The sequence below is a fragment of the Sander lucioperca genome, chromosome 24 (genome assembly GCF_008315115.2).
Source record: "Sander lucioperca isolate FBNREF2018 chromosome 24, SLUC_FBN_1.2, whole genome shotgun sequence".
NCBI classification, from domain to species: Eukaryota; Metazoa; Chordata; class Actinopteri; order Perciformes; family Percidae; genus Sander; species Sander lucioperca.
Genome location: NC_050196.1, coordinates 10,645,419 through 10,672,874, shown reverse-complemented (window position 1 = coordinate 10,672,874; position 27,456 = coordinate 10,645,419). Strand labels below are relative to the sequence as shown.

Sequence of the window (27,456 nt, the reverse complement as noted above, 5' to 3'; positions counted from 1 at the left end):
TGGATTAATTTGTCTAATTTTGTCATTTTCCAAACCCTAATTCACGTAATGGTTTGGTTTACAAGACCAAAATACAGTTGTTTTGCTTTAAGATAGGACCACAAGGACAAATACAGCCTTCTTTTGCAACATAAAGGACTTTTTAATAGTGTAGTGACTAGTGGGGTGACTACACACCCTCGGCTGCAGCGGAAAGGGAGTCGCGTGCCGTTATGGAGAGGGGGGGTTAACAGATACCACCTCAAACAGGAAGCACCCGATCCCAATGTGATGGATAGTTCACATCTAAAGTCGTGTTGTCACAACGTCCCCAAACATAGACCATACATGACTTCACTTGTGGGATGGTAAGAGGAAGTGGTCAGAGGCTCGAGCTTTGGCTTTACTTTATGGGACACTTGAAAGTAGCTGTGCAAGCTTACACAGCAAACCCGGGTTAGGAACATCTAACGAGTAGCGTTTACAACATGGAACAGTTCCAGAGTCAATCACAGATGTCACGGTTAAAAGGCACATAAATGGAAGGGTCTTGAAAAGCTGATGTTATCTGAAGTATGCTGAAGCAGTAAACCCTAGCAACCCGGAACTAACAAACATTTAGATTATGTAAGCGTTTAACTCAGGTCTGCAATATGTGTAAAAACACACACACACATGCTCCCACCTTTTGGCATGGTTATCTGACATCCCAGATCATAGTCCTGGTGTAAACGGGTGTAGGCTACTTCCTGCAGCTTGGCCCTCTCCAGCTCAGATAGACTCTGGATGGCAACGGGCGTCAGACGCACACTCCGCCCCGACAGGCTGCTCCACGTGTAATCACCCTGGGGTAGACAAAAGAGTATGATAAGACTATTAGAACATGCAACACATAAATATAAATGTATGGTGGGTTTTCATGTTACGTAATAAACATTCCTCCCAGTCAATCTTCAACAAAACATTAAGGTTCCCTGGACTTGATGCATGTGAAACTAAGTAAACCCTTGACCTCTGCATTCTTTGGGTCAACTCTTTTTTTATGATTCTCATAGATGATGAGTTTGGGAGTAGATTATATTAGACTAAATGTAGTACAACCAACAATTACAGTTGGGAAAAGATATGAAACACATATGAAAAGTCTGCAAAATATGACGTGCACTGCAGGATGTTACATTTACAAGAACATGAGCCAAACCATATGTATAAAACTGAAGTATAACCTACACAGACAAACAGAGAGACGGCACATGCTAAGGAAAAAAAGGAGCAAGTGAGGACATGAAGTGGCCTTGCACTGATGGATTTGCAATGTGCTTTCCACACACGTAAAGCAGTGTTAAGAATGCGTAGCATGTGTGGAGGAAGAGATGTGGTTACTATGGGGCCAGAGCGTATAGAAAGCACTTGTTTTTCAGCCGCCGACAGGTTTACTTCGCAGCTTTGCCTTAATCTGTGATCAAGGTGGAATCGAATTGAGGTGAAATGTAATGAATTGCTGGAAACCGACAGAGCTGCTTTGGCTTTGATGAACACTTGAGTCATCTGGTCATGCATTCCTCTGTGTCTAGTGAGAGAAGAGGTCAGGAAGAGGGAGAGGTTGAGAGAGAGAGAGAGAGACTTGCTGCAATTTATCTAATGCCTTATCCAGACAGAGGGCTTACAAGTGTACGCTAATGTGTCTGTGTTTATCTTTTTTGTGCTGCTGCAAGCAGAGAGAAACCATTTTACATCAGTTTATATCTTCAACAAAAATATAATTTTATCATGTCATCTCTTGAATTATGTTTATTCCTTACGTCTTGTAGAAAAATGGGTTTCTCTGAGATGCACTGAAGACTTTGTCACTTTGCTTTTCATGATTTGGCCTCTATCACAATATTTTCTCCAAGTCATTCCTCCCGCTCTTGTTATTTGACCCCACTCAGTGCAGTGAAGCAACAGAGCTGTCATCCAGCCATGGGAAAACAATGTTTGTGGACACAGGCAACCTGGAGAGCACAGGCAACCTGGTGTGTGTGTGTGTGTGTGTGTGTGTGTGTGTGTGTGTGTGTGTGTGTGCGTGTGCGTGTGCCTGTCAACAAGTCCAGCGAAAAGCAAGTTGCATGTTGCCCCCCTTTTAATAGAGCATTTCATCTAGCACAGCTGTTTGTGTGTATGCCATTCCTTATAGCTGACTGAGGAAGCCCTTTTCCCTGCCGCTTGACCTCACACACAGCTTGAGGGGGTGCACACACATGCCTGTACACACACACTGCAAAAGAAAAGACAAACAGTTGGAAAAGTTAAATAAGAGGCCTCTCCTCGGTCGAGCTGGTTCTGCCCAGCAGGATTTCTGAAGGGGATGGATGAGCTTCAGTTCTTAAGTGTCAACCTATGAAAACCGTGGAATGCTGTCAGAAGAGTGAAAGGGCCAGGCCAAATCCTGGTATCACTGTTGGATTCTGGCAACATTGAGCTGAAAGCCTGCGTGACATGCTGGACACCCATTCAAATGTACAAACTGTGACGTTCCAAAGCCAACCCACACAGTTTAACTTTTGACAAAGTAGATCCTTGTTGAATGATGTCACATAATTTGGTGTCATGTGTGATTTGAAGGGGTCAAAAAGGCACACCACATCTGCAACCACCGTGTCATCCCTCTCATATTTTTTCACTGCACGTTCATCGTGGTTGGACTTGTTGTCTATATGCATCCACAATTCAGTCTCATGACTCTGTTTAGTGCCTCACTACCTCTGTGGCTCAACAGAAACTGCCCTTCTTGCTGTCACTGAGCAGCTTCACATCGCTAGAGCAACCTGTCTCTCTTCCGTCAACATCCTTCTGGACCTTTCTGCTGCCTTTGACACAGTGAACCACCAGATCCTCATTTCGACACTCCAGGATCTGGGTGTCTCAGGCTCTGTGCTCTCTTTGCTCACATCTTACCTGACAGACTGAACTTACCGGGTAACTTGAAGAGGATCTACCTCAGAACCTTGCCCACTCAAAACTGGTGTTCCTCAGGGATCAGTCCTGGGGCCCCTCCTCTTCTCTCTGTACGCCAACACTCTCGGGTCTGTCATTCACTCGCACTGCTTTTCTTATCACAGCTACGCAGAAGACACCCAACTAATTCTCTCCTTTCCGGAGTCTGAAACTGAAGTAGCAGCACGTATCTCAGCCTGTCTGACTGACATTATTCATTTCTTCTTGGATGTCCACACACCATCTGAAAGTCAACCTTGACAAGACTGAGCTCCTTTTCATTCCAGGGAAGGGTTCTCCTACCCAAGACCTGACTATAACAACTGACAACTCTGGTAGTCCCCACCCAGACTGCTAGAAACCTGGGTGTGACACTTGACGACCAACTAACCTTCACTGCCAACATTGCTGCAACTACCCGATCGTGTAGATACATGCTGCATAACATCAGAAGGATACATCCACTTCTAACACAGAAGACGGCCCAGGTTCTGGTTCAGGCTCTAGTCATCTCACGTCTAGACTACTGCAACTCCCTCCTGGCTGGCCTGCCTGCATGTGCCATCCGGCCCCTGCAGCTCATTCAGAACGCAGCAGCTCGACTTGTCTTCAACCTCCCCAAGTTTTCTCACACTACACCGCTCCTCCGCTCTCTTCACTGGTTACCAATTGCGCCCGCATCCGCTTCAAGACACTAGTACTTGCATACAGGGCCGCTGTCCTGGCTCCTAAATGGTGGAATGAGCTCCCTACTGACATCAGGATGGCCGAAAGCCTACGCATCTTCTGCCGAAGGCTAAAAAAACATCTCTTCCGACTACACCTCGGATAAACATTAAAAAAAAAAAAAAGATGGATGGATGGATGGATAGATGGATAGATGGATAGATAGATATCTTGAAGCTGCACTTTCATGTGGCTCTTTGTAGTTTTTCTTATTTAAAGCTTATGTACTTGCACTTACTACTTTAGTGTCAGCTAAATGACATGTAATGTGGCTAACGATGCAGATTAATGTGTTCAAACCAGAGCTGTCGCAAATGTCAATTTTGCAGTTTCACACATTAAAATCACCAACATACTGTGATGTGAAAAGAAACTAGTTGTTGGTAGTTGCAGGCTTCTGTACCCGATTTTATACATTAAATTATATAGAAAATTCTTTAGTCTGTTTGGAAGCCATCTCCACACTTTACACTTCCAGGATTAGCATTATGATGGAGAGATACAATTTTCTGCCTAAAATTAGTAAAATTTAAGTTACTTGAGTCTAAGTACTCAGAAATCTCAGAAATCATTAAAAAAATATTTTTTAGTAGAATGAATACAACTTTTCCACAGTTTGCTATGACCCCCAAATCCCCAGAATGAAATGTGTTAGCAACAGCCCTGTCCAACACCAGAAAGACAAAAGAAGCCTCTGTTGAAAGGATGAATATTTTTTTAGATTCAAACACGATGCAGAGTGTGTGGAAAGTTACCAATTTGAACTTACTCACAATCTTACTCTACTTAATGGTGCAAAAAACGATGATTTGGGATTCATTTTGGCCATCAAGCATTGAGAGTCGACGGCCAAGTATACCTAGTCAGACAACCAAGCCTGGTCTTAAGAACAGCAGACACAAACAAAGCGTATTGCCATGGAGAAGTCATTTTGAATTCATGATTAAAATTATTAGGAGTAGAGATTCATGTTTTCATGACTCATCCTCCCCAGTAAGAAAACGGCTCACATCCAATAACAGTCATCTAGTCAAGTGCTCATTTTCTCACTCTCAAGATAATGATAGTCAGCCACTATTATATATCATAGTAAATGCTAATTAGTTTGGCTGTATCAGTGGAGTTAAGCTGGATGATGTTTTCATCAACCAATATCCTATTTTATACTCAAACCTGTTGAGGTCCTGTTACTGGACCACAAATCGCATTCCAAAATCCATCCATTCACTGCTCATATCTAACAAATGTCAAGCCACAGTGCAACGTAACACTGAATGCCTTTGGAACATATACACATTCATTATGTTGGACCTCAGTATGACGTGGACGCTTAGTGAGATGTAACACTGTTTTGAATAGCATGTATAGAGACAAATCTGCCACACAGCTACCGTCACCATCATTTAACTCCTAATGTTTGTCTCCAAAATATAGTTGGTTGCTATGCCTTTACAGAACTGCCATCATCTGTTTTCCTCTGTATTTATTAAAACTATCGAACCCCCCACATATGCTGTTTGCTGGAATGGCTGAGCAGATCTAATCAGATAATCCTAGCTTTAACAAATGGGATTTTCTGCCAGTTTGCTACACTTAATTTAATTTTGTATTAGCAGAAATAAACCCCAATAAATCACGAATATGCTTTGCAAAAAAGAGAGAAAGAAAAGGATTAGACATGTGGGATAGAAGAATGCAAAGAGTGATTTAAGTGTGCAGTTCATCAAAGCTAAACAGCTTGGTGGGAAGTGCATGGGTGTTATAAACCATTTATAGTGTTACCAGTGCATGTTATGTATACAAAATGTTCCTTAAAGCCTTAGTACAAAGCTTCTATTAAGCATGGGATTCAACACTTGTTGTCATTGTTGCTGTTGCTTTGTGCTCACAACTGACCGATGTTTCACTGGAAAGATTGATGACTTTGCTGACATGACTGGCACTGTGCAGTTAGATGACTAAAGCCATTTGGACATGTGGTGCACTGCAGCATGTCGTTTCTGTTCGACAAAGGAACGATGGCGCAAAAAGCCACGGGCAAAGGAATATGTCAGTTTCCATGGTAACGCATACACAGACAAGCATGAGGGCCAGGAAGTGAGAGAAATATTACTATGGTAACGCACCTGGAACACACACACAGAGGCAGAGGTTGCTGTGATGCACTGCGTGAATCATTCCCAAAATGATTCTCCTCTTTAACATTGTTAATAATATGAATCATCACCGTTATGCAGCATATGTTTGGGTTTCATTGCCACTTGATGTGATTGTCCTCTCTGGATCATTATTGTCTTTAATGACTAATTGACAGGACCATGCTTTATTGTAGCCAATAATAAACAACCCAGCCACCCCTTTCCCACTCAATATTCCATATGCCAGAGACAGCAGTGGGGCCATAATTGGCCTGGAGCGCCATGGCAATGCATTGGCAAAACTGTGTCCCCATCTGGTCATAGGCATGTGACTGTATGACTGTGTTTGTGACATGGGAGAGAGAGCAAGAGAAAACATTCCCTCCTCTTCCAAAGTAAAGGCTGATTTGTGGCGTAGGGTCCGTATCTATGCGGACCTACGTAGGTATTTACAGCGTAGATTCGACACAGAACCATAAATCAGGTTTATACATGCATACACACTCTGCCTTCAAGTGCTGTTGGAAATCTCCTTATTGCAACTATGTACAGCAGTACATAGTGACAATGATGCTAAGCATATTTTTGACAAAGAAATCTACTATAAAGCCTTTAATCCACTGGTTTGAGCAACAGACAGGGTAAACATCCTACATCATGCATGCTCATGGTGAGCCTTGTTTTATATTTTGATATACTACATGTATAACAGCTTTTTACATAAAGCATTGCTGCAGAACTGTAAGACGAAAGTGCGGGATGTTTTGACTTAAACTCGAATATCTGTTGCAGATTGAAATATCTTAACTTTTTTGCCATGGAATTTTGTGCAGACATTCATGGTTCCTAGATGATGGATCCTACGTACTTTGATGACCCCCTGACTTTTAATTTAGTGACACCAGGTGAAATGTTTTCACATATCCAGTGAAATATTTTCTTATGGATTACCATAAAATGTTGTGTAGACATTTGCGGTTTCAAGAGGATGAATCCTAATGATCTCTGACTTTTCCTCTACTGCTACCATAAGGTTTACATGTGTGGTTCTGAGTGAAATGTGTCAACAACTATGGGATGGATTGCAGATAACAAATCTGCCAGTGGAAGGAAAACACAGGTAGCCAATTAAAGGGGCTGTACTTGATAGATATACAGGGCTCTCACAGACCGCTTCCCAACTAGTCAAATATAGACGCTTTTTCACGGCCCTCAGCATCAGATACCGACGCACAAGGCACTCGCATGCACTAACATGCACACAAAGCCGGACCACCTATCAAAACAAAGAACCAGAGAATCTCAGATTACAACACACACAGAGGGAGTGCGACTTCATTCTCTGCTCAGGACGCCATTACTCCACTATATCTATACAGGAAATAGTTGTTTACTGATATATTAATGTTCTGAATATCCAGTACAGCCCCTTTGAGACACGGACACTACTGTATCTCTGATTAACAGCTGTGTTTTCTTCAACCATATGCATTGCATACTCACACATCTGTAATGACAAAATCATGATGGCTGGCTTTGTATAAACTACATTCAAGAATGACGTGTGTAGTAATATTCCAGGAAGGTATCAGAGGCCCAGGAAGACATCACTTATAGTGACTACAGACACTAAAGGAACATTCCAAAATTCTTCACATCGTACTTTTGGGTTTGTTTTTTTTACCCTTTTGTGTTGCAGCTGGCTTTAAATGACCCTTGAGCAGAGTTTCTGTGCCACAACAGTGATCCAGAGGAATGCACTAGTATGTTTCAAAACGTTTTTTTTTTGTTTTTTTGTATTTTACAGGTTGGCTTCATGCATGCATGTAATAGATTTCTTTCACTGATCTAGAACCTCCTCAAGGTTCACATCTGCTTGTAATTAGTGACCACCCTCTGCCTGTGTGTGTGTGTGTGTGTGTGTGTGTGTGTGTGTTCGCACGTGCGCATGTTTGTACATGTATATGCCACATAGTAACGGTTATTAGGCTTCTCCACCTGTTTTGCATCGTCCCTTATGCTGAAATTTGGATCCCTGTTATCCACACACAAGTTACACAACCCAATGTGAAAGCTATTCAGCGGTATCAGGCTTATCATTGGTTGTAAAATGTGAGGTTATCAATCTCCAGTATGGGAGGTCATGCAAATTTAGTAGTAGTATTATGTGAATAAAGTTAGCTTTTGTGTTGGTAAATGCAATTATCATACCACCCATATCAATGCAAAGCAAAGGGCAGCTGCTGTGATTTAGACATAACTGGTTGTGTCTATATGCAGCTTTAACAGAAATTATTTAATTAGCCCTGAAATAAGTCTGTATATCGATTAATCAATCACAAGAATACAGGTACAGTATATTCCATCAGTATGAGAAAAATAGTGTTTTTTTTAACATTAAAAAATGTTCTAGTAGAAACCTAAAATACAAATAAAATTATGAACCTAAAAATGAGCATCATATGTCCCCTTAAAGTAAGTTGTATAGTAAAATAACTAACATTTGTTGTTCCAGCTGGGTTCAATAAGTATCTTTGCTTGCTATAATGATGTATGGTACTGTATGGGAATTAAAACAATATTATGGTTACATAAGTTGCATTTGGCGTGGCCAAGATTAGGGGTGAGTATACTGTGATAAAATACACCTCCATAAAATCAGTGGTGAAAAAAATGCACTCACTCACAAATTAGCCAAGTAACACAACTTTCAGCCAGTTTTGTCTTTCCCAGCATGCAGCGAAGGACAATCTGTCCAATCACATTCTAACAACATAGGGGATGTTTACTTAAAGGGGACCTATGCAGTTTTTTTAGCTTAATTTATTATTATTAATTCGGAGTCATTGGAATGGTTATATGACTTTTTTCGAGTTGAATGGTGGTCGTCTCGCTTCCCCCTAGCGCCTGTGAGCAGAAAAACCAACCTTGCAACTTTCGGCCGGCAGCTGCCGGCCTCAGCGTCAGGAAGTATCGCGTGATATCAGGTCTTGCGATGTAACGAATTGCTTCACGGCACTGCACACATACGCCCATTCAGGAACCTGCTAACACGGTAGCGATGGAGTTTTTCACACTATCGTCATGGCTGAGCAAAAAAGAAGCAGAAAGCTAGGAAAGCATTGTCGGAGGAACAGAGAAAGAGGGAACGGCAGAATGACCAACGAGGAATCGGACACAAGTAAACATAGGAGCTGCCAAATATCTATTCCGAAGCTGTAGGGGGAGCTCTATAGAGAAACCTGTGAGCAAAAAGTGACAAAAACAGTGATGAAATGGCCAAAACTGCATAGCGCCCCTTTAAGCATAATATTGTGGTGAACATTTATCTTATTTTCTAAAATGAACCAAAATGCAAAACTTGGCTAAGCATAACTGTCAAAACAACTTTTGTCTTGACTTCCACACTTAATGTTCTTGATTACACAACTTATTCCCTCAACGCACTTGATTGATTCAGTTGAAGTTTAGCCCTTACACTTTTGAAAGTACTTCATCATGTTTTTATATATTTATTATTTCTTGTGGATACAACAAGCAATACATTTTAAAAAAATCCATCCACCCAACATTTGTGACTTGGGTCTTGTTATTTTGATTAACAATAAATGTGTGGGGCCAATCACACATTAGTGAGGAAATAAAGGATTGCAAAATTAGCACAAGCACTTATAGAGAGAGAGATAGTATCATCTTACACTGCAAATTGTTTTTTTGTCAGCCTTTGCATTTAATGAGGGCTTCCTGGCTTACTCGCAAGAATGAGCAACTTGGAGTGTGTGCCCCCCCCCCTCCCCCTCCCTCATTGGCAGGCACATCTAAAGCCTCGGGAAAACTTCAAACATTTTAAAGACAGATTAATATGAACGGCCCATAGCAATAATGAGGGCCGACCTTGAAGACTTGAGATCTTGCATAATGGTTACATAAGCTGCAAAAGCAAAGAAAGTCAGGTATTGTATCAACACCACAGTTGATAGTAGAAGGAGAAGTTGAGGTAATTTGGGGTTTTAGTGTGTGTGGTTGTATGTGTGTGGGGGGGTAAAGCAATGTGTGGATGGCAGTCCAACCACAGATTACATCCAAAAATCAGTCGGCTGTCATTGGCAGACTGGGTTTATGTCAGAGACATTATACTCCTGTTTGCAACACTGAACTTTATGCATACTAACCTCAAGTATTAAGACTGTGGGTTTGTGTGTGTATGTGTGCTGGAGAACAAACTTGAGACATTTGAAGTCTGTGCACAGGCTCTACTAACCTTTTCCCCAATTTTGGCCAAAATAACAGCTACAATGTCTGTCTCTTAGAAATTGTCATAACCTTTCAACAATAAATATGACGTATTTGTCTGTTGTCTCTTTGTCTGATGGATTTCTACGCCTCGATGCTACAGTTTTTTTCTGGATAGGTGTGAATTATGGAAAGTGAAACATCACAGCTCAAGTGTGAAGCTCCACATTAAAATGTCCATAAAATTCTGCTTCTGCTTCATATGAACTAGTCATTGCTCAGTGAAGAACGTCTTAAATGACTATACATCAGGTGACATATCTCCTATAGTGATGTAGTACAAAGCTACAATGCTGAATCCTCGGTTTACATTGAGTTTAACTTGTCTATCAAGGAAAACCAGGGTGAGGTAGAGTAGAGTACAGCTGTATTTACAGTAACATGCTGTTAATCTGTCCTACTTTGCCTTGCAAACCATTGATTTGCTTGAAAAGGCGTGTTGGGAAACCTTCAAATAGCTTGGGACGGTCAAGGAGCAGGACCACAAAACAATGGATAACTTCCCTGTTTTCTCTCTACATCCTGCTTTATCTGCATTCTGCACTTTCATCCATATCCAAGGTTGTAATTTGAGAAAGGGGGGTTTCAAAATCCCCATTTTTGTCCCTCCCAGTTTTACAGTTTCAGTTTGATGTGCTCAAAAGGAATATTGTCTTCATAGTCAAGATGAGGCAAGTTTTTTACAGTGCGCAGACAGCATGGTTATAATGGCTTGGTGATCTTTTTTTGCACTTGGCTGCCTCAACCCTCTGGTAGAGGTTGTTGAGGCCGTATGCATCCTGATAGGAAGTCGATACAATTAAACACTAATTAAAGAAGTGACAGGAAAGATACCACTTCTTATCCTTACATTAAACATTTTAGTTTATTACGTTATTGTTAATTAATAAGCAATTACTATAGAATGTCTAATTATTCACTTTTGTAGAAAACCTAATATCATTATGAGGTGCTACTTGCTTGAATGACTCCCCCACACACACACACACACACACACACACACACACTTCTGCATCCTTATCTATTACCTATTGTCCTTTCTCCTCGGCCAATATGTCCTCCAGCATTTCATCTCCCTTTTTTTGTTGGACAGACACACACACAAATCAAGCCCTATTTTACTGTACAGTATACAAGTCTATAAATTCTCCTCCTTTGTCTCTATTACCAGACTAGCCAGCTGATCTAATGAAGCTGGTTAATCATTACTAATCCTGTATGGAGAGTAGAGCACTTTTAGGGATTGTTGTGTGTGAGCAGATTTAAAAGTGATGTGGGGATCATGTGCGTTTTAGCATAAATACATGGAAAAATGCATTGCTTGCTTCACTTGAACTGAGACAAAAAATGATTGTGGCCTCTTGGCAGCAGTGGAGACGGTCTGAGCAATCGGTACTTGCAGTCCTTGACCTGCATGCATGTGTGTGTTTATGGGAGTAGGCATTCATCTGTGTTATGGAGTGATTTGAAACTCAAATTAAGGTCACAACTCAGCAGTAGCCTAACCACTGCCAAGGAGAACTAAGCAGATGACAAATGCAGTCTTTCAAACAACCAGAGGAGAGCGTGATTTTAGTGAACACAACAGACATTTCACAATCATCAATCAATCATCAATCAATGTTTAATTGAGATACTGATGTAGTTTAACAAATTAAAATTGATGTATTTGGTATTCCGCATTTAAGCTGCTTAAATTAGTTTTTTCTGTGATAGTAACCGGCTCCAGCCAATCAGCACTCTTTATACAGTGATGTAATGGCCGTGGATCATGCATTAATTGTGTTCATCAAACCAATATCAAATTCCTAAACTGATTGGAGGGAAACATTCATTCTACCCCACCTTCAACCCCTTCCAGATCCCACCATCCTCAATGCAGGCAGCCTGCAGGAGTCCACTGACAAAAATATGATCCCTCAATGGCTTCCCAACTGTATGTATGTGCTGTGTCTAATGTCCTTAGGTGTGGTTGTTGCATACTGTAAATGTTACCAAATGGGGTAACATTTATGGCCAAATTTACTATATGTGTATCCTGGTAGAAGCTATTGATTGACTACCACAAGCTTTTTTTAGTTTTAGGAATGTAACTAATGATTATTTTCGTCATCAACTAATGCTGATTTTAACTATCATAAAAGAAACCAGCAAATATTGGAGATTTTTTGCTTAAAAGGAGCTTAAAGGAATCAATCGATTTTCATTGATTGTCTAATCGTTTAGTCAATAATCATTTCTGCTCCATATACAGTTATGAAATAGAATTGTTAAATTCAGAGTGCCTCCATTAACACAGATAGACATTCAACACATCGTCATGGGTTTGTGTGTGTGCACTTTGTCCCATGGGAATCACTTTCCTCTCTCTTTGCAGTCTGAGCACTCTACTATGTCAGCACCGTGAGAACGGGCTCTCTCACACACACACACACACACACACACACACACACACACACACACACACACACACATGCACAGGCTTCACAGAAACCACTCCCAGAAAAATAATGTGCCACTCCATCAATCCTGGAATGAAAAAAAAAGGAGATTGAGCGATTACAACTGGCATCTGTGCCAAAAAAAAGCCGTACTGCATGGGGCCTCTAAATGTAAAGTGGGAATGTGACTTATGCGGTGACTTGGCTTCTCTTATTCGTCACAGAGCAAAATCCAACATACATGCAGGTTTCCTCATACCAGTAACACCCACCTCCTAAACACCTTCTAAGTCACCAAGAACATTCTGACAATCAAATGTCAAAATATTTCAATAACAAGCAAAAATGTACACAGACACACACCTATACACATTAACAGTCACACAACAACTATACCAGTGACCCAGACAACTTTGTCCCATTACGTCCTGCTGTCCAGACAGACACATGACCACTATGACGCTGGAAAACTGAGGGGAAGCCCTTTTTCTTTTTAAAGTGTAACTTCAACAAAGCCAAATAACTGAAGTTAGACTGTTTCCAAAGGTCTTAGGAGATGTCCCAAAGCACATAATAAATTCGAGAATGTATGGCAATTAATTTCTAATTCCAAGCAACAAGTGTCATTAATCTGTCATTTCAGAAACAGCTGCTGTCTTCTGAACATTTTTCACAGAAAGAGCTTGAAATCTTTCTCTGCTTGTTGAATTTCACAACAAACTTGATTTCGCACAGTGTGGCTGTAGACGTTTCAGTTGCTCGGTAGTTTTTTGCAACCACTGACTGAGCCTCCTACTTGCCTAAGAAGATTTCCTCACTGAAAAGTAGGATGAGTTGGCATTTTTTGAGGAAGTTGGGTTACAACTGCCATTTAAGGTGAGACTTCTGACTGAACTATTTCAGAAGCACATTGCTGAACTGGTGTTTGCCTCTGTGGGTTTTCTTAGGGTGCTTCGGTTTCCAACTAAAGTCCAAAGACATGCAGGTTAAAATTAATGGGCGACTCAAAGGTAAACTGCCCACAGGTTTATCTGTGTCAATGTGTCACCCCACCTCTCACCGCCCCAAGACCCTCAACGATAAGCGAGTAAAAGCTAATGGAGGGATGGATTCTTAACTTGATAAATGCAGAAGTTCAACTCTTTCATCTTAACAGTTTGTTCTCATATTTTCTGCATCTATGTAGCTCCAGAAACCACCTACAGCTCAGAGTGCACAGTTCATCTTAACTGTTCTAGGGCTGAAACGATTCCTCGAATAACTCGAATAATTCGATTACAAAAAAATCCTCGAAGCAAAATTCTTTGCCTCGAAGCTTCGTTAAATCAATGTAATTAAGGTTGTACGGCTCACTGTGTTTCCGCACAGAAGATAATTACTAGCGCACACAACAGGTTGACGCTTCTGTGGACACAAGACCGTTTATATACTGTCTATGCACGAGACTGACGGCCCAGATTACAAATGAACGAAGACGAAAATAGCGAGGGTCTAAGAGAAGAGACAGGCGAGAGAAAACGACAGAAAGTTTGGGATCATTTTAAGCTGCAAACATGCTACTACATCATCTCTGTAGAAAACATCCAGTCTACTCATCCATTCCACGGAGCAAACCCGACACAAGGTAGCTAACTAACGTCTGCTGCTCTCATCCACCGCGCTGTTTTACACAACTAGCCTACAGCATGCTACTCTGTAAATAGCGATGTTTTACCAAAAAGCTAAAACGAGAGCTGTCGGTTTGTAGTCTAACTGTTTATTAGTTTGCTACTAATCTTTAGAAACTTAGCTGCTGCCGGAGACAAACCGGCTCCTCCCCCCAGCATGGCCACTTAATATGCACATGAACGACGTCATCATGCCGGAGATGTCTGCATTCTTTATTCTTTCTCCTCACTCAGTATTAGCCTTCTTAAAATGTGTCCCCCCAGAACAGTGTAGTTGAATAGCCCTGCTGTAAGCTTTGTACAGTCACATTTACCTGGGCTTAGTGAACAGCTCTTTTGCATATCCAGTGCAAAGAGCCAGAGGTAAGAAGGGGAAGGGGGTGAAAAATATTAACATTTGGGCCACCAAAAATGTACTTGGAATTTGGCAATAAAAAATGTTGCTTTTTCAAAAAAAAACTTAAACAGGTTTCCTTTTTTTTAGTACACAGCAATAATAAGTATTTACTATTGCTGTTTACTAAGTATTTCTTACTAAGTATTTCTTATCCGATTACCCGATTTAATCAATGGAATAATCGGTAGAATACTCGATTACTAAAATAATCGATAGCTGCAGCCCTAGTTTGTTCTCATATTTTCTGCATCTATGTAGCTCCAGAAACCTTCTACAGATCAGAGTGCATTGACTTAACACCTCGGCCTTTATTTTTCATGGATGTAAGCGTGTGCAAAGATTATATGTTGATCCCATTAGGTGAATAGTTAGTTTATTTTTCAGCCCAGTGGCAAGAGCATGAGCTGAAAAAAGTACAGCACATTCCCTTGGTTTTTTCTCTGTGCTTCTTCCACCGTATCCATTTAACACAGTGGGATCAGAGCAAGTCTCCATAAGACTCTTTATTTTCCACATGCGTGCCAGATCCCCCCCTCTCCCAGTTAATCCTGTGAGGTAGTTAAAGAGCGGGGATTATAACCTGCTGGTCTGCGCTCCACAGAATCCACATGATGTTGATAATGAAGATGGCAGAGTTGAGACAGAGTCGTGGTCAATTCATGAGACACATGGCAGCGTTTATGCACAACTTAAATGCAATGCGTGCGCACACACAAGCCACGCATGCAGTCGCACACATGTTCAGAAGATTGCACACGTATGCTACACTTGAGGAAAAAAGGCTAAAAACAAGGCTGCTTGCATTCAGAAGATAACAGCCACCATGAAAGATGAATCAATAGTTCTCTCTTGTAAGTTTTATAACATGCTGCCACTGTGTCTGGTCGAAGCTGACCTTCGGGAAAGCTGTCTTCTTGTTGCTGCTTTTCAATCTGTATTTTCTGTCTTTTCAGTGACACGTGACATGAATTTGATCAATGTTTTCTATTTTATTTTTGACCCCAAACCATTTAAGGGCCCCTTTTTTACCCCAGGGCTCTTCCTGCAGCAGGAGGTGGAGTCTGGACTGACTTTGTAGCTTCCGATAGAGATTGAGTCTTCCATGACTGGACTGGAATGTATGACGGGGCTGAGACACATATTTCAGCCCCTCGGGCTACTGATGTCTGAACAATTACAGAGCATGTTGTTTATGCTTCATACTTGTAAATGCATATCATGGGGTTGCATCTGCCCAAAGGCTTTTGTCACATATCTTACATCTTATGCCTCTGTTTCTCCATGTCTTAATTCAATCTCCACTGAAAAGTTCATAGAGTTCATAGCTTCTTGCAGCATGAAACATTTTGGTGCACTGGGACATAAAATCCAGGTGAAAATTGGCCCTTTTTTCAAAAGAAATGCAGGGTTTTTTTCAATAAAACTTGGTAAAAACAAGGAGTGTTAAATATAATTGAGCTAATATGACCATAAATTGATGACACTCCGCTGAATCACAAAGAGATGTAAATCATTCCAAAAAAAACCCCCACTGTATATGGGAGAAAACACTTCAAAAGTAATTAAATCAACATTGGCCTGGTTTCAGTCCAGGAAGTTTTAGCCGAGTGTGACTTCCTGGAGACCCAACGCCACACCCAAAACTATGCAGCGATGCTTTGTTCTCTCTGGACAGTGAATGTGACACTGAATGTGTGCGCATGTGTAACACAGGTTATAGTGGGGTCAGCTGGTCTATTATTGATTTCCTGACGGAAAGAGAATGAACACAGCGCTCCAGTGCCGCTGGACCACCCAACACACCAACCAACCTTCAACTGACTGAAACGTGTGTGTGTGTGTGTGTGTGTGTGTGTGTGTGTGTGTGTGTGTGTGTGTGTGCGCGCGCGCCAGTAAAGAATGCTATTAAGTGTTAACAATAATGACAAGGTGGAAAACACTTTAAACAGAGGCTGATACGTGCTAACGGGGTGTTTAATTAACATGTTAAACTACTTATCACCTTCCCACTGGCACTACTCCGTGAGAGCAATCACAACTCAAACAAAGTCTGTTTCTCACTGGGTCTGTTAAGTGTAGGTTTGATAAGTGGTGAGAGTTGAGAAACTAGATCCTCAAAGCATGTACCGCAAGGTAATCAGCACTGAAATGTGATGAAAACAAAGTTGTCCAAAGTTTCTTCTCCACAGTTCTTTGCTGACACTTTGACAAACAGTGTGTGAAAGTAAATGCCTGGAATTATCCCTCAAAATGAGATGGTTTGTAACAGTTAAGGGATGTATGAAAATGGTTTATCTGGGGAGGGGGGCTGAATCTTATATTTACATCTAGGTTCTAACTACTAACTACTAATTGTGATGTAGAAAATAAAGCCTTGATGCAAATACATGATTGATTGTCCTCTATACCTGCACCTTTATGGTCCAAGGTGCACATAAAACTATTCTGTTATTTTTTAAATCTAGAAAGACAAATATGAAATAAAATATAGTTCTGGTGCAAGACAAAACTAAAGACCCACCCCTGCTCTCCCAAAACAATTAGACAAACCCTTCTTTAAACTGTACTTGAAATACTGAGAAAAATCAGTCTGGATTGGGATTGCCTCCACACGGCTCTCATCAGAGTTTGATTGACATTTAGAGTCTGGGCCAGGCATACGAATACGAAAAACTTTATTGTCCACAGATGTAAGAAAATTCTTCTTCGATTTCACCACAAATACAAGAATACACGAGAGACAGGCATGGCTGCACATGGCTAGCTCACATTTGCGATGTTCATCCGTCCCAACCGGGACAGATATCCAAAACAAAGAATATAGAAGCTCAGATTACAACACACACAGGCTGAGTTCAACTTCATTCTTACTCCACGTTATCTTTACATAGCAAATACTTGTTTACTGCTATATTAATGTTCTGAATGTCAAGTACAGTCTGTTATTTCAAAACATGGTGAATACTTTCAATGAAATCTGGTGAAATGCTAGACATTGGGCTGAGGAACAAGTCCCTGGATGGCTCTGAATCTGAATTAAAAATGATTTCTTAACTTTGCAAGATGTTAGATCCGTTATGCCGTTTTCCCTTGAGCTACTGCACTGACTTGAATTAAAAAAAAAAAATAAAGAAAGATCTGGCACAGGAGAGTTATATTGACACAAACCATCTTAGTATTTCCAGGAATAACACATCAGATGTACTGGTCCATTAGTAAAACAAAAAAAATCTTCCTTTGAACAATACTAGTAGATGCCAACTATAAGTCAACACAGTAAACTATTCACAAAGGACACAAATTATTCTGTTGAAACATTCCCATCTGTTTTGAGAAATAAACTAATACTGCCTCATGTGACCACTGCAGCCACTTAGATAACACTAGAAACACCTGTCTGAAATGTTGACATGGAAAAGGACACACATAAAAGGAGATGCTTCTTCATGTAACACATGTTGCTGACTTCCCTCAAGCCAGCATAACTTTGTCCTCCAAACTAAGTCCATCCTAATACCACCATACCATCTTCAGGGAGAGACAATGGCTGTCTTTCATAGCTTACAGTTCACTTTAATATTCAAGGAAGAATTAGTGACCTGCCTATTAAAAGCTTTTCTGCAAACAACAAAACGTGCAAAAATTCGCTTAATCAATTATTATCATAACACAACAACTCTTATGTAACGAGGTGATGGCACACGGCTGAATAAACGAGTGAAGATGCAGCCTTGCAGAAGTGAAAGGCTGCAACCACAAACTGTGTGACTGCGTGATGGATGGAGTTATTCATCCACTCATCCATCATTCAACGCGTGCAGGTCCTCACGTTTCCTGTTTACACACACTCATCATTTTACGATAAAAGTCTACCAGCCAGATGGTGATAAAGCACCCTGAAGCTTTTTCATTCATTTGTCTTTTATCGCTTTTGCCTATTTATTTATTTTAATTTGTAGTCATATGTTTTTGGTTCAAGAAGCAAAATGCAAAATGCAATGCGTGTTGTAAAGTGATGTAAATGATAAAAAAAAAAAACAGAACGGAAAGGAGAGAGAGTGGAGAAATATTAAAAGACTGTAATAGACTGAAAGGTAAATAGTGAGTGTGCCACAATGAAATGGGTGTGTGTGTGTGTGTGTGTGTGTGTGTGTGTTTGCGCATGCACTGCCACAACAGTGGATCTTGTTGATCCTCGCATTCCAGTGGCAGCCTTAAGAGCAGCTAATCCAGTCTTAGTCAAAGGCCCCTTGAACCTGGGTCACACTTCTAGAGTTAAATGCATGGGCACACACATTAAATGGGTTTGTCCTGTGTGCAAATATGTGCATACTGGGCACATGAATGCACACACCCGCTGCAGGTATAAACAGTGCATGGTGTCTCCAATGGACCAAATGTGTGTGCCTTCATTCAAGCTCTTTGAGATGTCACCAGACTGGAATTTTGACTTCCACCTTGTTGTGTGTCAGCTTTTATCTGTCTGGGTTTGATTCTATCTGCCCATATGTCTCCATTGGTCTGTCTATATGCTTTGCAAGCTAAATCACTAATGATCAATGGAGCGAGCATTTTCGGGCAGGTCACGTATGCAGCGACTAGCAGCTAATCTCTTGACAGGTAGTGAGATGTTTCCGATGTTGTTTGCACTTCTTTCCGAAGCATCGGCCATTGGTTTTATTTCTGTAATTGGACAGAAACCAGAAAAAGGAAAATGTAATTTTAGCACATTAGCTGTAGAGAGCTGAAGTAAAACCGCAACTTCCAGTTTATTACCAAAAGTAAGAAAAGCACTCATTCTACTTTCAAAATAATGCAAATTACTAAGAATCCATCCCTGGAACCTAAGCTTGTTCTACAGTATGTTGTGCAGTTCATCCTATTGGTCATTTGACAGGGATGGCACTGTAACAATGCAATATCCAATTTATTTGTCTCATGAATTCTTTGTTATTTGATACAAATACATCCACTGTAAGCACTTGCAGACACTTGCGGGCACACTTGCGGACATACTTTGCCCCATGCCCTTTGACCTGAAGCAGTAAACCACATGACCTGATGCTTTTTTGACTCGTTGACCCTTTGTGAAACTTTCCTGGAAATTCCTAACCCCTAGTATATGGTATGGCAAGCATTACTAGTCCTCATAATACTGCTATGAGATGCAAATACGCTGATACAAAAATGTGTGGGCTGTGAGATGTATTAGCTGTGTTGCTAAGGTCAACCGGAGAGCAACAGCTGTCTGAAGTGTTGGAAATAAGAGCAGAGATTTTCTCCACTGGACAGCACAATCTGTTCTTATTATTTAGCATCTAATTCTTCTTTGTGTGCATGTCTCATGTGCGTCCATGTGTGGCTGTGCAAACATCAGGGTGTGTGAAGTAGTGGATTACAAAACTCTTCATACCCAGGATGGGATACTTGATTAGTTCTGTCTTGATTCCAGTTCATTACGCCAGTTTGCAGCAAATCAGGAAGAACACTCTGTTACAATTCTTTAAAATTTCCAAACTATGATGTAATACTGCTGCATTTCACACAGCAACATGGTGATTGACATCATGCCCTCAAAGGCTTTTACACAAACAGCCAGGAAACGTGTCTGACCTTTTCTTGAACCTACTGACCAACTCCCTTTTCTTTCCCCCGAAGAAAGAAACATCACTGGATGAAGTAATGAAGAAACGAGGGCAAGAGCTTCAGCTCTAAATCAAACTCCTTAAAACATCACATATTTTGCTCAGGCCGAGAGAGAGACTCCTACCTCTGGTAGCACATCTCCCTCGGCAAACAGTAGATCAGATCTTGCCAGAACTTTCTCTTCTGCGTTTCCTCTGCTCTGTTTTCCCCTCAGCCTTCGACCATCTCCATAAAAAGACAAGTCTTGGGGAGGACGGACTTCTCTTTCGCTGTTGATAATAAAACAAGTGCCTTCCCCCGACGGGGTCTAGAAAGAAAAACGAATGATGGACGGCATTGTCCTGACGAGCCAGAAATGACGGCTGTGGAACGTGGAGAGGTAGTTTTAGACTTTCCCTTTTTCTGCCATGCTGGAACTGGGCTACACATGCCAGGTTAATGAATGTGTGTCACAAAACATGGCATGAGAGGGTAACACGCCCTACATGCATTATGAAATGTATTCAGTATCTGTGTGCATTCCCAGAAAGTGCACTCCTGCGAACATAATGTCTACACTCCTAAGTTCTCCCTCTGGGTCAGAGTGTGCTTAGCAAAACTTGTGATCAATGTAAATAAACTCGCTGTGCTGATGACTAAGAAGCCGCATTGGATGGCTGATGCCATCCGCCCACACATGCACGAGCAAAGCTGTTCATTACAGACACGAGAGCATCCAAGGATGGGCATTCACGACTTTTCACTTTTGGATAACACTTCAAAACAATAATGATTTATTCATGAATCCATTCCGTAAAAAACTTCTTTCTATTTGCCATACGACTTAACCTTTTGTCTGCCAGAGCTGTTTGTACTGGGAGTGGCAGAGGTGTACAACAAACACACATACTGCATTAGAACCAGGTCACACATCAGCAGGTAAGGAGAGCGAATAAAACATGTTTGCTCTCAGCATTATTGAGTCAGAGGAAAAGCATGGTGAGGGGATTTGAAGTTTCTGAAAACAATGGAAGTCCAATGTCAAGAGAAGCGGCAAAGAGAACAATTGAAAACAGGCTAGGAGGGGTGGGGAGGGGGGTGTTTGTCTAAACAGGTAGCTGCACTCAGGCTGACAAGGGTCCGTGGATGGCTAGAGGAAGACGGAGCATTCTCTGTTTGGTCAGTGATGAGAGACAGAATCCAACAGACAAACAGAGACAGAGGAACAGATGATAGTGGAGGAGGGTAATTAATCATTTCATCAATGCTTCCTTTGTGGTGTTCTCGGTCTGTCTTCTAACTCCTCTGCAACAACCACAGCAGGGGCACATCTCTAAATCCAGTCTGAGCTAATTGAAAAATCAATCGCAAATCTTTTAACACTCAGATCCCCTTGAACTGTTTCACCTGTAAATGCACGGTCTGCAAAAGGATGCAAGAAAGCCTACTTGTACAAGTTGTAACAGTTTGCCAACACTTGAAAGCACAAAACAGGTGAAAAAGGTTTTGGGACAAAGACAATCATTATTTGACTATTGGCAAAAGCCTCAGCGTTGGCTGGCTCCACTCCAGGATAAGCATTACATCAAACTCTTTGTGTTCCAAAACTTCCTTGTTCGTTCATTTCTGTTATCATTATGTGACTTTTAGACAGCATTTTACTTTACGCTGCACATGACTCATGACTAAACTTCAGTCAAGACCCCTAATCAGTCAGAGAAAACCATTGTTGCAATTATAAAATGTGTCCGTTTGGATAAACTGACAGTCCCCTGTGACAGTACATGACTTAGATTTGTTGCCTGACCTAACGTGATGAATCATAATATGTTTAGTAGCAAAATAATGAGTTAATAGCTCATCTGCTGAAGCTAAATCTGTCTACTGGGCTGAACAAACCGTTTAGTTGATCAAATGATACAGACAAGATTGATTAATTTGTTCAATCAATTCAATTTCATGTTGGTGTGTGTCCAGACAAACTTGCAAGGAATTTGCTCCTCTTTTCATCACCTTAGCATGTGATGGATCTTGCTTACATTGGCTAAAGAAGTTGCTCGTGTATCATTCTTATAATCCTCGTAATATTGGAAAACATAACTCCTTCCAAGATGAGAGCTGAGTGATCCATCCAGAGCGTCATATGTTATCCCTGCTGGTATTCCATTAGTACAACTTTGACGCCATAAGCAAAATACATAACACGTCACTACAAGTGGAACAAATGCACAGCCGCCCCCGAGGGGGGATTAAACGTTTAAGCACTGGCAACCGGGAGGTGCTGTTACGCATCTCTCGCACTTTCTTTCTGGCTCTGTCTCGCCGTCTTCTCCATCGCTGTGTCTCCAGTCTGCTAACCTAGAATCTGAAATATTTTTCTGCCCTGGCAGGAATGACGAAAGCCTGCATTTGTTTAATCATCGGCGGACAAGGAGCGGCTTCAAGGGGCATAATCCTCCATTAACACAAATGCAATTTTCTTTGGAACTACTTTTTTGTCGTATTTTAACTGCATTCTTCTACCAAATTCAACTAAGTGTTGAGAATTAATGAGACAGCAATAAGCAGCCTGGCTGAAGGTCCACTAGCATGTGTGAAGCGCTGTCAGGACATAACTCTTATGCTTTTACTTGCTGTATTTTTGTTATAATGTGGTGGTTTAAGGTTTCCTGAGGAAATATTTCAATCACTAGATGCTGCCCAAATGAATTTCTTACCTTATAAAGCATCCACAAATTATATTACCATCCATGACTTCTGTTAAAACGCATTTTCCAATGCAAACTATATTGGCTTTTATAGTTATGGCAAAGACGAAGTGCACATTCCAGACTTTCTTTGCTAGATAACAAGATTTGTACTGCTTGCTCGTGAAATGTAGAGCATCGACAGAAACTTTTCAGACGTGTTCATATGTCTTCAGTGGCCCACATACTCCTAGTGTGTCCTCATATAACAATCTGCTCAATCAAAGAGCTGGGACACTGTCTATAATAGGTTCCTAATTCAATATTTTTGATCCAGACAAGCACTTTGAGCTGTCTGATTCCCTGCCATAATCACCAGAATGCACATTAGCCATACCAATGACTTAGATAATTGATAAAGAGCTGACAAGATTGATTAATTCATTAAAAAGAAAATGCAGCTATTTACAGTAGATAGTGGATTTGTTGTTTAAGTCATTTTTTTCAAGCAATAATACAAATAATTCCCTGGTTTTAGCACCTATAAAGTTGCTGTTTGAAAAAGCACGCTATTGTGATGTTACTTGGCCCTTGGGAAATTTTTAGGGCTGAAACTAATGATTATTGTCATGTTGATCTACTGATCATTTTCTCCATTCATTGTTCAGTCTAAGAAATGTTGAAAGATGCTGTATTCATATAGGTATTCTACATAGTGTGTCTTTTCACATTGTGTTTAAAATGTGTCAGTTTTGCTTTTTAGTCCAATCAGATCGCCCATTTTGAAGACCATTGATTTTCCCTTATGTATTTATTGGGTTCACAAAAGGAGACAAGTAACAGCCCAGGTACATCAAAGTTTAGTGTCTCTAGAAAGATGACATGCACTGTAGTGGAGAAGTGCATCAAGAACAATTTGGCCAGTGCACTGAAGCCTCATCAGCCTGTGTTGGATGAATTTTAGACACCGTTACTGTGGGCCATGTGGCAACAACTTTCACACCACACTAGCCACACTAAAAAAAACACAAATCTAGACCACAACGTGCCACCAGCCGAGCCAAAGAAAATTGTATTGTTTTCCAATCAATGCTTGTAGCTTTATGAGGGCTTCCAGCCACAGAAAAATTGCTTATAAAGAGGAGACAGACCGCTAGAACAGTCAGCAGAGGATTCCTCACCACCAGAGAGGAGGAGGAGAAAGGGTGTGTGTGTGTGGGGGGGGGGGCTGGAAACAGAAGGAGGGGGCCGAGGAGAGAGGGTTGATGATAAAACACTAGCATGTTTAAATCGGTGTCCACGACACGAACCAACTCAATTCCCACATTTGAATAAACCTGTTCTGCAATCTGCCAAATATGAGCTCCAAAATGCTGAGTTTCATTTTGAAGGTGCAGTTCTCATCAGAGCCCTCGTTGGTCGGTCCTCAAGGCCTTGACCCATATCTGTGTGTTTTGCCCTCATGTGGCCACCGAGCTTTGAGGTGTAGAGTGTCAAACACAACACCTGTGGCTATAGCAGCAGTCTGCTGCAGGCTTCTGTGTCTTTACTGAGCTGCTTTCAGAGCAAAAGTCTCCTCTTTCAAACCAGGAAACATGTGTGGTCTTGTGTGCCTCTATATGTTCAAACTCCAACCACCACATGTCACTTAAAACGTTCCATCACAGGAAGTTTTTGCATGTTGAGGCCCCCCCCCTCCCCCTTTTCTCTGTTCTGTTTCATATTTCTGTTTTCCGTCACTGACATTCTACAGCGAAATACGTTTTGTTTTGTCAGATTTATATATTGCATATCTTAAAATGCATGCAAGTTTGTTTACTAAAATACAGAAAACTAATTCTACAATGGCACTTTTTATGCACAATATCAGTATGCACAATATCAGTAAGACAGAGAGATGGTTTAAATTCGATATGCAAAATTGTCCTAAAGTCATGCAAGAAATAAACATCTGTTTCCCTCCGTTCCTCACACACGCACGCACACACTAGACGTGCACACGCGTACGCGACAACAGAAGATGCAAGCCCTCAAGCCGCGTTCATTATAATGAATTTATGGCCAATAAACCGAGTACTTACAAGATAGGAATTTTGCCTTTCGAAGAACACGGAGTCTCCCATGGTCCCGAAAAAAGTATCCACATATAGTAAACACCCAAAAATGTAGATGCAACAAATGATATCCCCTTAGCAAATAAGTCCGAAAGAAAGTGTGTGTGTGCGTCGGAGCGGAGCGTAGAAAAGGGTCTCCGCGAATCACTTGTCTTCTCCCTCTTCTGCATTCAAGACAAACAAAGTCCTTGGACTTCTTGTTCACTGGAAGTCACCGCAGCTTTTAAGAGTTGATGTCATGTCTTTACACCAGTCAGACGCGCGTGTCAGAAAACCATCTGTGCCAAGAAGGACACCATAGCGCGTAATGCGTAACGGATCCATACCGCGCGCTCCGTGGACTCTGGTGAAGGCAGATGCTGAAGCAAGCGAGTAGAGGCAGAGAGAGCGCTGTCAGTGTGAGTTGGGGCTTCCGGTAAAGATTTTCAAAATATAATCGGCTTTGGCCAGGGTTGTATTTTCAACAAAAATACCAGAAAATAGGATGGCAACTGTAGCATATTACTGAAACAAATATCTTGAGACAGACGAGTTTAGAAATCATGTTCAACATTAATAAAAAAAATTCTAGAACATAATTAAAATGATAAGAGTGACGGTGCTTGTTTTAGAAAAGGTGTTTAATAAATGGAATTATTTAGAGATTTGAGTCACAAAAGGTCACTTTTGACCATGATACAAATGTGGCCAACATTAGCCATGACATATCTAATACTCCTTTCAATCCAAAACACCTGTTTGTTCACCTCAGTCCTACTTGTATGCATATATCATGCATTTATTGCATTTGAGCTATATATTGAAGCATAAGGACACTGAAAAATGGAGAGAGCGAGAGGGGGGAGGGGAGGGGCACTAGAGGAGGAGGTCTAGCAGTGGAAGAAGCTTTTGATTATCGACAGCAGGGCTGCTCAAATGTTTTCATGTCAGGGATCCACAAATGGAGCTCCACAGTTGATAAGATTTGACTCTGGAAACTCCATATAGGGAGATTCTAGTTTTTTTGATAGTTATTCATAAATAACTATACCTGTTTTTGCTGTAAGAAGGAAATAGTGTTGATAATTACACATTGATTTCCATGTGGTATCTCAAATTTATCAAGACAAAAAAAATGTATTACAATCCAATGCTGCCATTTAAATTATGGGGACTTTTTTCTTTTTTAACTGGATCTCCTGTGAGAAGAGAAATTAGTGCCATCCTCGCTGGAAATATGCAGAAATGCATCATACTCACTTATCTGAGCTTGTGGAAAGTTGATATTTTGGAGATAAAAGGTTTCTTTCTTGTGACAAATAGCTTTCTGTAGGCCACATTAGAGTAGCAAATAAATCACAGCGTAGAGAATTTACTGGACAAACCACAGAACCAAAACTGTGATTGCTTGCTTCCATTGTAAAAATCAATGGTAATTTTAATTTATGAGCATTCCTCTTTTGAAATATGGTTTTATAAGAGCGACCATGAAAGGCCAGTCCACCACTAGAAGATTTTAAACAGGAGGGGGAGGCTTGTCTGGGTTTGTGTAATGTGGAACCAGCATTGAGCAATCTGTGTCTAAAGACCGCACTTGCATCGTAGCTAGTGAAAAAAACCGAAGCATCCAAAACAAATGGAGCACAACCCGGTTTTATCGAGGACAAAATAGCTGAAGAATATGAGCTGACCTCATACACACACACACTTACTGAGAGTTAATAAAAACGTATAAAAATAAAATAAAGTGGGTTTATCGAGGACACAAACACAACCACATTCTTTTCTCTAATTTTTATAAACTGTATGTGTGAATGAGTGAGTGGGTTAATGAGTGAGAGAAAGACACTGAATTCCTCTCTGCTTATCAGATAGTGCCGTAGCCATTTAAAGAATGCTGAGAAGTTAAGAGGAACACTTACTTTACTCTAAAATCTAGAGATAACAGCTGCCGAGGACCTTAGTCATAAAGCTGGCGCTGTGCTGTATGTGTGTATCTCACACAGCCATCATTACAATCCTGCAGTGTGATAAAGTTACAGGTGACGGAAAACCTGTTCTTGCAGGGAGTAGCATAGACGGACTGCATATCAGATCTTGTCTAAATGAAGTTGGTCAAACATTTGAGGTGTTGTATAAAATTGTCTTGGAACAGAAGGTGGAGTCTTTAATCCTCAGTTTTACCACTTTTTGTTATTTATTCAGCTGCATGCAAGTCATTTGGGATGAGAATGACTTTTGATGTGAGGATATAAAGAAATAATAAGAAGGCTGTCTAAATGCCGAATATTTCTGCAGAGTTAAACGTTTATGTAAAGTTATATTCACTGCGACATAGTTTTTAATGTTGTGACACAAACAATTAAGTATTTTGAACTATTTTGATCCAGATCTGTCATGTTTGCACGTATGGTTCATTCAATAACACGACAAC

The 27,456-nt window shown here is 40.9% G+C and overlaps 1 protein-coding gene and 1 long non-coding RNA gene across 6 annotated transcripts in view; one reads left to right on the top strand and one right to left on the bottom strand.

The window, feature by feature from the left end:
- Positions 1 to 15,946, top strand: part of LOC118494450 — a 130,154-nt gene extending 114,208 nt beyond the window's left edge. The window contains exon 3 of the long non-coding RNA XR_004896584.1: positions 15,652 to 15,946. This is a non-coding gene — a long non-coding RNA (uncharacterized LOC118494450). The remainder of the gene's footprint in view (positions 1 to 15,651) is intronic.
- The window catches only part of LOC116044544 (rho GTPase-activating protein 6), a 78,175-nt gene that overhangs the window by 14,769 nt on the left and 35,950 nt on the right, over positions 1 to 27,456 (bottom strand). For 3 of the 5 annotated variants that reach the window (XM_031291806.2, XM_035998497.1, XM_031291805.2), the window contains exon 2: positions 665 to 824. In XM_031291806.2, coding sequence (XP_031147666.1) covers positions 665 to 824 — 160 coding nt within the window. Of the gene's footprint in view, positions 1 to 664; positions 825 to 25,010; positions 25,414 to 27,456 lie in introns of those variants that run through there. The other 2 variants (XM_035998496.1, XM_031291807.2) reach the window with 2 other exon arrangements.